The sequence below is a fragment of the Capra hircus genome, chromosome 15 (genome assembly GCF_001704415.2).
Source record: "Capra hircus breed San Clemente chromosome 15, ASM170441v1, whole genome shotgun sequence".
Classification (NCBI taxonomy): domain Eukaryota; kingdom Metazoa; phylum Chordata; class Mammalia; order Artiodactyla; family Bovidae; genus Capra; species Capra hircus.
In genome coordinates this window covers 7,037,479-7,048,192 of record NC_030822.1, presented here as the reverse complement: position 1 = coordinate 7,048,192, position 10,714 = coordinate 7,037,479, and the positions used below count along the sequence as shown (strand labels likewise).

The following is a 10,714-nucleotide window of genomic DNA, read 5'->3' as shown; positions in this document are numbered from 1 at the left end:
GGCTCGTTCCCACGCCAGGAAGGCCCAAGGCTTTGCTGCACAGAATAGTTTTATAAGGGGTTCCCATCACAGGCGTGAGTCATAGTAGTACTCGGCCATGTCGGGCCCGTCTCGCTTGCGCTGCTGGGCCCGGGAGAGCAGGGGTCGGGGCCCCCGAGGCCACGGGTGTTTCGGTCGGACCCCGTAGTCTAGAGAGAGAGAAGAGGGGGTGAGTGGCAGGGAGCGTCCGCGTTCCCCTGAAGTCTTCCCCACACACAGGCTGTGTGGGGTGAGAAGGCCCCGAGGCTGGCGGGGTGCCCGCTCCCAGGGCACGGCTCCCCCATCAGGGAGCAGGGTGGGGAGAAGAAGGGGAGAGGCTACCATCCACCAGGCCGGAGAGCGGTGCTGAGAGTTCCAGGGGGGCCGAAAATTCCTCAGGAACGGCTCGCTGAGGCCTGCGGGAGAAGTTGGGGTGCTCAGCACTGGCAGGGGGGCAGCTACCACCTCCCAGAACGGGAGCAAGGTCTGAGGGTGGGGGGTCCCGACACCGGGGAGGGGAGGCCCACCTCAGGAGTTACCTCAGCGGCTGGGGGCGGAGGAGCGCGGCTGCCAGGACGAGGTACAGGACGAAGAGGCTCAGGCCAGCCCTGGGGTGCAGAGCCCCCAGCATGGCGAGAACCATCCTCCACGCGGTCCCTGATCCCGGCTTCTGCCTGCCCCTCCCCCGGCAGGCCGGAGGACGGAACCTGCTGCCCACGCCCGGCCGCCTCACAAAGGCCCCCAGCTCCGTGGGTCCGTGTCAGCAGCGGCAGCGGCTCCGACGGACTGGGAAGCTCCCTGCTGAGGCCTGTGGGCGGGTTGTGCTGAGGCTGTGGGCAGCCAGGTGCTGAGCCCATCTTACTCTAGACTCACCGCTAAGGGCACAGATAGCTCAGATCCCCACCTCGCCTCTTGCCAGGCAGAAACGTTACCTCCCTCTGTGGGCCTGGGCTTCCTCACCACTGAGGTAAGGTACCTACACAACCTGCCCAGGGACGGACACCCAGGAGGCCCTGTGCAGAGGTCACAGCCACCGCCCAGAGCCCCGGCATTTCCACTGCTCCTCGCCCAGCCTCCCTCTCCCACCCTCTCCCTCCCACACTGAATTGCCCCAGGTAGGTCCTGCAGCTGGAGAGCCCTGAGCAGGTCCCTGGGCCCTGGCCCACTCAGGCCCCACCAGACAGAGCCCATGCTGAGGGCACTCCCCCCAGGCTGCCCCCCCGCAGCTTAGCATGGCTGCAGGCCCGCCTCCGAGGCTGACACGGACTTCAGCATAGGTGGCAAAGCCTGGGACCTGGGCCTCTCGAGTGGAAGCTTCCCAAGGGCAGGGACTACGGGATGTCCAGTACTGGATGCCTGCTGGGTGCTCAGTGAATTCTTGATGAGGCCAGAGACTGAGTCTCTTCACAGGCCTGCGGCGAGGCCGTGTGGCCCTCTGCTTCCTGCCCGGCCCCGTGTTAACTCAGTGTGGACCTGGCTCCCTCCCTGGACACAACTGGCTCCCACGAACCGCCTTAGCATCTTCTGCCCCCCCTGCCCTCCGCCAGGAACCACAAGTTCAGACGCTCTGGCTCCTCTGAACTCCAAACCCGTCATTTCCTTGCCTCCAAGACTAGACGCCACCCTCTTCCTTTGTATCCACAACCAGTCCCCAAGGCCTGGCTGGGTCGCCCCCCACCCCTCCTGCCACCGTCTTAACTTGGCCCCACCCATGGTTGCAGGCCTCCACCTTCCCCCTCCCCTGCCCACAGGCCCCCTGAGATGCGCTTTCAAACAGGCCCCTCCCCACCACCTCCTCCGAGACATTGCTGGCCTGGTGGATTCGGCCCTGCCCGCGGCTCGGGCGCCCTCCCACCCCGGCAGGGCCATCACGCCACTGCAACAACTACTTGGGCTGTGTTTTTGCACACACAGCCTCCACCTCCCGTCTGCCTGCTGAAAACAGATGAAGTCTCAGCAGTTTAGAAGCCGGCTTGAGCGGAGGGCTCCCTGACCAGGGTGCCCTCCCTGACCAGGGTGCCCTCCGGCTGGGGCGGGCAGGCAGTCTGACCATGGGCCGCGCATACTTCCACCAACCGCAACAACTCGGCACACGGAGGCATCCACACACCTGTCCCCCGCGCTGTCGAGAGTGAGGGCGGCGAGCTGGGCAACTCGCTTCCACGCACAGCACGAGCCCCAGAGCACACTACCATGCCCAGCCAAGGCTGCGGGTCTCAAGTGGTAACCACCCAGCGCCTTCGCCCCCGGCCCGGGACCCGGATGGGGCTTCTCAGAGGCACTTGGGGAAAGCAGTCAGGGACAGCCAGCCCATCCCAGGGTGTCTGGGGGCAGCGGAGGCACAGCTGACACAAGGCAGATGGAGCCCTCTCAGAACCCAAGCGGCTGCCTGACCGGTTGGAAGCTCCAGCAGGAGCATGCGGTCTGCTCATAGCACAAAGACAGCAGAGACTGAGGGAAGGGAGAGAGCAGGCAGAAAGACAGCAGCCGCCATGCCCAAATCCCTGCATGGTACCTCCAGGAAGACCACAGGGGAGATGCCGGCTCATGCCCCGTGAAACCGCACGCGGCAGCTCCCAGCCCTGCCAACCTTACCGCTGCCCAGGGCCGGCCGCAGCGCTGGCTGGGGCCTGATGTCCCCTTCCCACAGGACAAAGGCCTTCTGCTCTCGAGCAGGGGTCAGGGCTTGAGGTGCCCCTCTGCACTGAGGCAGGCCCACCAGCACCACGCTCCACCACGGAGCAGCTGCCAGGCATCAGGCCCCGGCAGGGCATGGGCCGGAAGACACAGGGGCAGCTGTCACCCACCGTCTGGGTTCAGCCTGGCTGGCCGTCAGCAGGGATCAAGAGAGAAGCAGCATCTGCTATCGCAGCTTCCCATGAGGTGGGCTCCAGCTTTCTAGGCTGCAGAAGCCCGTGACCTGGTCCTAGCAGGGCACCCCGGCCAGTGATGAGGTGCGGCGTGTGCTTCCTTCCCCTCAGGATGCGGAGTCGAGAGGGAATTAAGGGCGCTCTAGTGGAGACCAGGGCTGTGTGCGGAGCCCAGCCAGAGTGCAGGAGCCGGGCGCCCCGGGTCGGGGGCATGGAGCAGTCACAGGCGTGTACGCTGCCAGAGTCAGTTTTATTAGGGCAAAGGGGCCCAGGGACTTGAAGAGCTGATGCACCCCCTGCCCCTCCCCACACCCCACTTGCGGAATGTCCGTCAGCCCCAACTGTAGAAATAAATTTTCTGCCAGTTGGGCAAGTAATCCATGAGCGGCCCTGCAATGACAGAGAGGGGAGCAAGTTCAGGGCTGAGGGCCAGACTCCAATCCAGCTCTACCCAGGGCCCTCCTGAGGCCCCCGTCCGCCTGGTCAGAGCCCCCGCCCTCCCACCTTCCCCGCCAGCATCAGAGCCATCTCTGGCTATGTTTACAAAGAGTTTCAAGCTCACAGAAATCACACAGCTGTCCCGCTGTCCCTGTGGGTAGCCCTGGCCCAGGGCCTCTCTGCTGAGGGTGCCTCTCCAAATGGCCAGCAGGTGTCATTCCTCCGTACAGTCCCCGGCCAGCGAAGCTGGTCTCATGTCATTGAAGGAGCTGTCACCCTCCCAACCTGACCTCTGCACTCCCTCTCCCAATTGTGCCAAGAGTCAGATTACAAGGAGGTACAGGGAGCCGGGCCACACAAAAGCTCCGTGATGGTAATTATCACACCCTCACCCCACGCTTACTTGTGATCAGACCAATGCCTGGGACGTGGTCTGCCAGGAGCTGGAGTAGAAAGAGGATCTTGGCCCTGCAACAAAGGAGTAGCCTAAGTAGGGGGCCTGGGTTCCTGCAAACCCAGGCGTGTAAAACCTCTGCTGACCACCTGACTAAAGGCAGTGCATCCCAGAAGCCAGAAGGTTACCACGTGCATCAAGGACATCCTAGGAGACAGAAGGCTCTGGTCCAGCCGTCCCCAGCCACACACCTGGGAGGGTCACACCTCAGCCCACAGCTGGGAGGCAGCCCAGAGCCAGAGACTATATTTTCTGACAATAAGAAGGGGGAAGGAAACTTCTCTCTCCCCAGACTACATCCCAGAGGTCCTCGGCACCCTGCCCCTGTCCTCTGGGGGACAGGCTCTGGGCCCTCCTCAGTCTGGGCCACTGCTCTAAGGGTGCTGGGCTGGTCAGGTTGGCAGGAAGACAGGCCAGACTGGAGGCCTGTAGCCTGGGAAGCCACCTTTGCAATTAGGTAATCCTCAATTCAGACCAATATTGGGGCTACAATGCTTCCTCTGTAGAGTGCAAGCCATCTGTGGGCAGAGGTCACGATCCACCAAAGTCTCCAGAGCATTTTCTCTGGAGTGTAGAAAAGGATTTGGCTTTGGAACCTTGTGAGCTTTCAAACTGATCTGAAAATAGAAACTTATTTTCATTGAGGTGGTTATTAAATCTGACCTAAGCTTACTTTCTACCAACTCAGAAAATGAACAGAAGTAATATGTACAGAATGTTAAGTACGATTCCAACGATCACTCCAGCCTTTAACAATCACTCCAGCCTTTAACGATCACTCCAGCCTTTAAGCAGTGTTCTTGTTACGACCTGGACAGAGTGGGTTCCGGGAGCCTCCAGCCTGTCTCACAGCCCCAGTCGCAGTATAGGGACCCCTCCTCAAATCTTGGTCTGACCTCAGGTGACCTCTTTGGGAGACTTGGCGCCGAGTCACCCCTGACTCACGCCCAGCAGGCCTCTCTGTGGCTAGGAGCTCTGGACCCTCTCAGGGTATGGAGGGAGGGCTGGGTGAGGCAGGGACAGGCCAGGAGAGAGCATGGGTGTGGGAACTGGCTGGCTGGGTGGCTTCATTTCAGCTGCCCAGCCTCTTTGAACTTCAGTGTCTCCTGTGAGCAGTGGGGAATAACCCAACTGTTTAGGAAAGTGGGCGAGCAAGCTTAGGATGGGGAAAGTTCATGCCCACGGTCCCTGGGGCCTTGCCCTCACCTGCCAACAGCAGCTTAAGCAGCGCACTGGGCAGATCGCCCCAAGAAATCAGGAGTGAGCACACCCAGGGTAGCACACGGCACGTGTTCCGTGAACCCAGATCGGGGAAGGAGGGAGGGAAGGCAGGCGTGAGCAAGCCTGGGGAGCCAGCCCACTTCCCCCGCCCTGCCCCGCGGAGAGGGTGCTCTGCCGAGCCAGAGGCCAGTCCTTACTCGGAGAAGCGGTCGTAGAAGGGGGAGCGCAGCAGGTAGTAGAGCAGCAGGACGGTCCGGCGCCGCAGCTCCAGCCGCTCCCGCCGGGTCAGGCCCTTCCTGTCGCTCAGGAGGCTCAGGCTGGGGGAGGGGACAAGGTTCGGGCCAGCGACAGCAGAGGCAGGGACCCTGCCTGCCCACGTGAGGCCAGGCCTGCAGCACAAAGCCGGACGGAGGGAATGGGGCCCCCAGGCAGGCCCAGCTCACCTGGTCACATCCACGACACCGGACAGGAGCCAGGGTGTCCACGACCGCTGACCCCAGAGGCCCAGGCTGAGCACTGCCGGCCACGGCGTTAAGGATGTCTCCGGCACACGGCCCGCCCTGCCTGCCCCCGTCTATCGCAACCCGGGCCTGGGCTAAGGATACAGTGCAGCAGAGGCCGGGCGATATGCAAGGACTCGGCGATGGTTTCCTGCAGCCCCAGTGGGGTGGGGGCGACGCCCAGCTCCTCCTGCTGCTGCGGGGCCCCCCAGTGCCTGGAGTGCAGGGACGGAGCTAGAACACAAGGTAAGAGATAAGAGGCAGGTAAGAGGCTGGGCCCAAGGGCTGGGGCGGGGGCGGGCAGGCAGTGACGAAAGCCAGGCCCTCAGGCCCACCCTGACCTAAGCACCGAGCTGTCTCATCCAGCAACCTCCCACACTTACTGTTCTCGAGGGTTCGCACCACCCGGTTTGACCGCTTCCCCACATATGACTGCTCCTGGTTACCAGCGCTGTGGTCACCATCTAGCGGCAACAGACAAAAGGTCATACTGTCAGAGGGACACGTGCAGAGCCTACAAGCGAGTGCAGGTGCAGTGCACGCTCATGGGGTACAGGGAGAATGGATAAACCTGTACGAAGACAGCAGCTGAGTCAAGGACACCACAGCAGAGGCTGTGCCTGGGACCTGTCCATAGCAGGGAGCATTCTGCAGCCCTCCCCAACCTGGGGAAAGGCCAGTATCACCTGTGCAGATATACCAGCCAAGAACTAAGGCCTCCCAGGCACTGGAACAAGGCAGGGGGGCCGGTGGTCCATGGGAACCACAGCCAGAGGGGCTGTATCTGGACTTCCCTGGTGGCCCAGCGGTTAAGACTCCATGCTTCCACTGCAGGGGGCAAGGGTTCCACCCCTGGTCAGTGAAGTAAGATCCCAAAGGCCGTGTGGCGTGGCCAATAAACAAAAAATTTTAAGAAGGAGGGGAAGGGTGTATCTTCTGAGAGCTTTGCTTTCAACATGACCATGAAAACAGAAGCGAAGACCTGCCCCCAACTCAAAGTCAAGGGGGTAAGACCAGAGGCCAGCAGCTGATGGGCCCAAAGCCCTGAAGGGGCGCATCTGCTGGGTACCCTGCCTCATGAGGCTGTGCTCTTGATACAGAGCCAGCCCAAAGACAAGGTTGGCAAGACCCCTGCTTCCTCCTGATGCTCTGTCCCCTCTTCCCGCAGCCCATAACAATGGAGACTGAGGACTCCAACGTCAGAAGCTCTGAGTTTAAGCTCTGATCTGGCCTCTGACTTCATCATTCTTTCTCTTCTGTAAAATACCAGTATAAGACGATGAGGACAAAATGAGTTGATGGGGAGAGGTGTGCTCCACGGTGACAGTACGTAGGTCAGCTCTCATCTACCAATCAGCCCCGTGCCCCATTCCACTCCAGAGTGGGTAGGCACTTACCCCGGGACCGTGCCTGGGTCTCCCTGTCCAGCGGAACGATGGGGGGTGAGGTCTGGAGGCCAGTCTTGAACCAGATCAGCAGGAACATCCGAAGTACAGCCCTGGGTTGGGAGTACGGCAGGGCTGGGGAAGGGGGAAGTGGCTAGCTGGCAGGGGTCCAGGCTGCTCTACTGAACACCATCGGTACAGCTGGTCTCAGTGACCCCCACCCCAGGCCGGCCCTCCACAGTCCCGACATACTTGGCCAGCTGGATGAGGGCGATGACGAGCCAACGTCCTACTTCACCCCACACCTTGGTGGCCCCCATCTCCATGAACACCTCCACACACTCCAGCACGCTCAGCCATGTCAGCAGCTTCTGCTGGGACAGGGACTGCAAGAACCCCAGGCCAAGAGGTCAGGAGGCCCCCCTGGTTTCAGCTCCTCCCCCAGGGGACACCTCCCTCTTCCCAAGATTAAGTGCGTAAGCCTGAGATCTCCTGCTGGGACAGGCGACTCTACCCTGTGAAACCCAGTCTTTTCACCTGATAAGGGGACACTGATGCCTGGACTTGTCGCCCAACAGCTACAGGCACAGGTGGATGCAGCCATGTCTCGTACTCCAGGAGACCATAACGCGTGCCCCAAACACGGGCTGGTGGTTACTATTTTGTTCCTGAGCCCTCTGCTTCACGATTCTTACCACGGGTAATTTTTTCCGAAGTTCCTTCCGTAGGATTCCGTCATTGAGCAGCACAAGCAGGTTAGAGGCAGAGTACACTGAGGGGCAGAGAGTGGCCTTGAGAGGCTGGCTCTGCAGCCTCCACCCTCTCCCCCTCTCCCTAGAGCAGCAGGGATAACCTATCCCCTGCTGTGCTCAGCCATCCCCACAATATGCGAAAACAACAGGTCCTGCCACCCACTTCCTCAGAGCTCTCCACTCCCCTCAACGACCTTTGTGTGAGCAGCTAGAACAAGAAAGGATGGTTTGATCTCTATGACATACCAGCTACTGTCCTGCTGAATAGCACTGGTTATCCAGCAGCCCAGAACTGCCCATCATGCTCCGAAGAGACATAGGAGGTGCAGTCACCTCCTGGTCTTTGCTCTCTCTGCAGCCTGTCCTTGAAATTCTCTTCCATCCCTACCTTTTAGAACCCAGCTCATCCTTTCAGGATCTGTCTCTCCTGTACTGACTGGGTAAACACCACTGAAGCAGTATAGTCTGGGCATTCTGGAATTTGGGAGATTGGGACGTGAATTCTGGTTGAGGCATTCGGTGGCTGTTCCTTAACCTCACTTAAACTTCTGTTCCCTTAACTGGACAAGGAGGACAATAACAGTACCCACTTCACATGACTGTAGGGAAGATTAACGGAGCAAAGGCAGAAGGGGCGCTTGGCTCAGCCTCCTGACCAGTCAAGGTCCCCAGACATATCTCTCAACTATGGCGGGGGAGGGGGCATATGCGACGGCCTAGGACAGTGGACGCTGGACCCCTGTCTGATTCAATCACAGAACTGGATGATCTAACGGGAAATCTAGGAAGCCCTATGGGAAGCCCTCCCCCACCCTCTCGCCCCCCGCCCACCCCAGAGCCCGGCTCACCCAGCTCTGACAGCTCGTGCGAATCCGCGAAACGACCTGGGGAGAAGGCACAGAAGGAGGCGCCGGTGAGAGTCTGCCTCTCCCTGCTGCTTCGGGTCCCTGGACATTCCCTCCCTATGCCCTAACGGGAACCTGGAAGGAACTCCTCAAGCACAGCGATCACTACCCAGGCTCCGCAGGGAAGGGAGGGGGAGGCAGGTGGGGTCAGAGGTCAGAGATCCGAAGGGATGGGTCAAAGGTCAGGGTGGCACCTGCCAGCAGGTAACTGAGGCCGCGCACTGCCGTCTCCAGCTGGGCCGTGGCGGCCGGGTGACGAGTCACGTACTCCTGGTAGCGGAGGCCCACCAGCCGCAGCTTCTCCATCCTGCCCTCGGGACCGACAGACCCACGGACCGACAGCGAAACTGGCTACGGGGCCCTGCTTCCTGCGCCCTCCTTCCTGCTTCCGGCGCTAGGCCCGCCTCTCTGCTGCTTAACTTCCGCGGGCCAGAAGGACGGCGACGCGAAGAGCAGTTGAGGCACCCTTCACCCCATTTCTTAAATCACCTCCCACCAGGGTAGCGTTAAGTAACCGCGGGCCTAATCCCGCCCTTCCTAACTCCTTCAGGTCATTGGTTCACACGCTCTCCGCCCCCGACCCCGGCGGCCCTACCGGCTCTTCCGCCTTCCGGGTTTGCTGCCTTGCACCTGCGCAGTTAGAGCTCCGGGAAAAAGCTCCCGCGGCAGCCTGAGCAGTTAATTCTGGAGTAGGGATCAAGAGCCTTCCCAATAGAATGCCGAGAGGCTCGAACGGGAGGACTGGCTTTTAAAGGGCTTGGGAGGCAGCGCCCACAGAGGAGCCTTCTCCATCAGACTTGGGCGGGTGGGGAGCGAGGGATCGGACTGTGTGCAGGCGCGCGTTTGGCCCCTTGCCTCGTCGCCTGACTTCTCCCAGAGGTAGTGCTGGGGAAACTGAGGCAGCGAGAAGTCCAGCCTCCCACGCAGTCAAGATCCCCCTGGCCAGCATCGTTAGTGCCCCGGCTCCCACAAGGAGCATGTCCTCCCTCCCGCCGCCCTCCCGCCAAATCGCGCACCTGAACTCCCATCTTCACGGAGAAAAGCCTGGCCTGGGCTTCTGCTCTCCGCTCGGGGTGACCTTAACGAGGATTTTCCCTTCTCTGGGCCTCGGGTTTCCCCATCTGTAAAATGGTTAGAGGGCAGACGGGCTCTTTGAACTCGGGATCAATTTCACAGCGCTTTTTGACCCTCCGGTGCATCTTCCAGCTCTCAGCTGCTTCCCAAGAAATGAGAACTTCTCCAGGGACTCTCTTCCCAAACAGGGTAGCCTCCCTGGAAGGAAGTGGCGGCGGGAGAGGAGCGGCCAGAGGTGGAGGGAACGGATGCGCAGAAGAGGCGGCCGCCGATTGGCTGTGGGCAAAGGGGCGGGGCAAGGCTGGGGCCCACGGGGCTGCGCCGTTGGGGACCAGGGCAGCAGGTTTATGGTACTCTGAGAATAGTACAGAATGGGAAAGACTAGAGATCTCTTCAAGGAAATTAGAGATACCAAGGGGACATTTCATGCAAAGATGGGCTCAATAAAGGACAGAAATGGTATGGAGCTAACAGAAGCGGAAGATATTAAGAAGAGGTGGCAAGAATACACAGAACTGTACAAAAAAGATCTTCACGACCCGGATAATCACGATGGTGTGATCACTCACCTAGGGCCAGACATCCTGGAATGTAAAGTCAAGTGGGCCTTAGAAAGCATCACTACGAACAAAGCTAGTGGAGGTGATGGAATTCCAGTTGAGCTCTTTCAAATCCTGAAAGATGATGCTGTGAAAGTGCTGCACTCAATATGCCCGCAAATTTGGAAAACTCAGCAGTGGCCACAGGACTGGAAAACATCAGTTTTCATTCCAATTCCAAAGAAAGGCAATGCCAAAGAATGCTCCAGCTACCACACAGTTGCACTCATCTCACATGCTAGTAAAGTAATGCTCAAAATTCTCCAAGCCAGGCTTCAGCAATACGTGAACTGTGAACTTCCTGATGTTCCAGCTGGTTTTAGAAAAGGCAGAGGAACCAGAGATCAAATTGCCAACATCCGCTGGATCATGGAAAAAGCAAGAGAATTCCAGAAAAACATCTCTTTCTGCTTTATTGACTATGCCAAAGCCTTTGATTGTGTGGATCACAATAAACTGTGGAAAATTCTGACAGAGATGGGAATACCAGACCACCTG

General features: G+C 59.7%; 2 protein-coding genes across 2 annotated transcripts; both read right to left on the bottom strand.

Moving 5' to 3' along the window:
• Positions 36–1,096, bottom strand: C15H11orf94 (chromosome 15 C11orf94 homolog). Its single transcript, XM_018059192.1, has 3 exons — positions 558–1,096; positions 361–434; positions 36–188 (listed from the first exon to the last, which is right to left on the bottom strand). Exons 1-3 carry the CDS (start codon positions 659–661, stop codon positions 67–69), a joined length of 300 nt encoding a protein of 99 aa, XP_017914681.1. The 5' UTR covers positions 662–1,096; the 3' UTR covers positions 36–66.
• Positions 3,120–9,132, bottom strand: PEX16 (peroxisomal biogenesis factor 16). The gene is made up of 11 exons (XM_018059189.1): positions 8,738–9,132; positions 8,487–8,522; positions 7,582–7,658; positions 7,139–7,272; positions 6,899–6,999; positions 5,885–5,965; positions 5,607–5,735; positions 5,445–5,517; positions 5,199–5,318; positions 3,730–3,794; positions 3,120–3,278 (listed from the first exon to the last, which is right to left on the bottom strand). Exons 1-11 carry the CDS (start codon positions 8,847–8,849, stop codon positions 3,220–3,222), a joined length of 987 nt encoding a protein of 328 aa, XP_017914678.1. The 5' UTR covers positions 8,850–9,132; the 3' UTR covers positions 3,120–3,219.

Coding starts and splice junctions, on each gene's coding strand:
- C15H11orf94 (XM_018059192.1), bottom strand. CDS start 661: ATGGTTCTCGCCATGCTGGGGGCTCTGCACCCCAGGGCTGGCCTGAGC. Junction 435..557: donor CTCCGCCCCCAGCCGCTGAG/GTAACTCCTGAG, acceptor CTTCTCCCGCAG/GCCTCAGCGAGCCGTTCCTG. Junction 189..360: donor GCTCTCCGGCCTGGTGGATG/GTAGCCTCTCCC, acceptor CTCTCTCTCTAG/ACTACGGGGTCCGACCGAAA.
- PEX16 (XM_018059189.1), bottom strand. CDS start 8,849: ATGGAGAAGCTGCGGCTGGTGGGCCTCCGCTACCAGGAGTACGTGACT. Junction 7,273..7,581: donor TTCGGAAAAAATTACCCGTG/GTAAGAATCGTG, acceptor GGGTTCTTGCAG/TCCCTGTCCCAGCAGAAGCT. Junction 5,319..5,444: donor GGTGTCGTGGATGTGACCAG/GTGAGCTGGGCC, acceptor CCCCTCCCCCAG/CCTGAGCCTCCTGAGCGACA.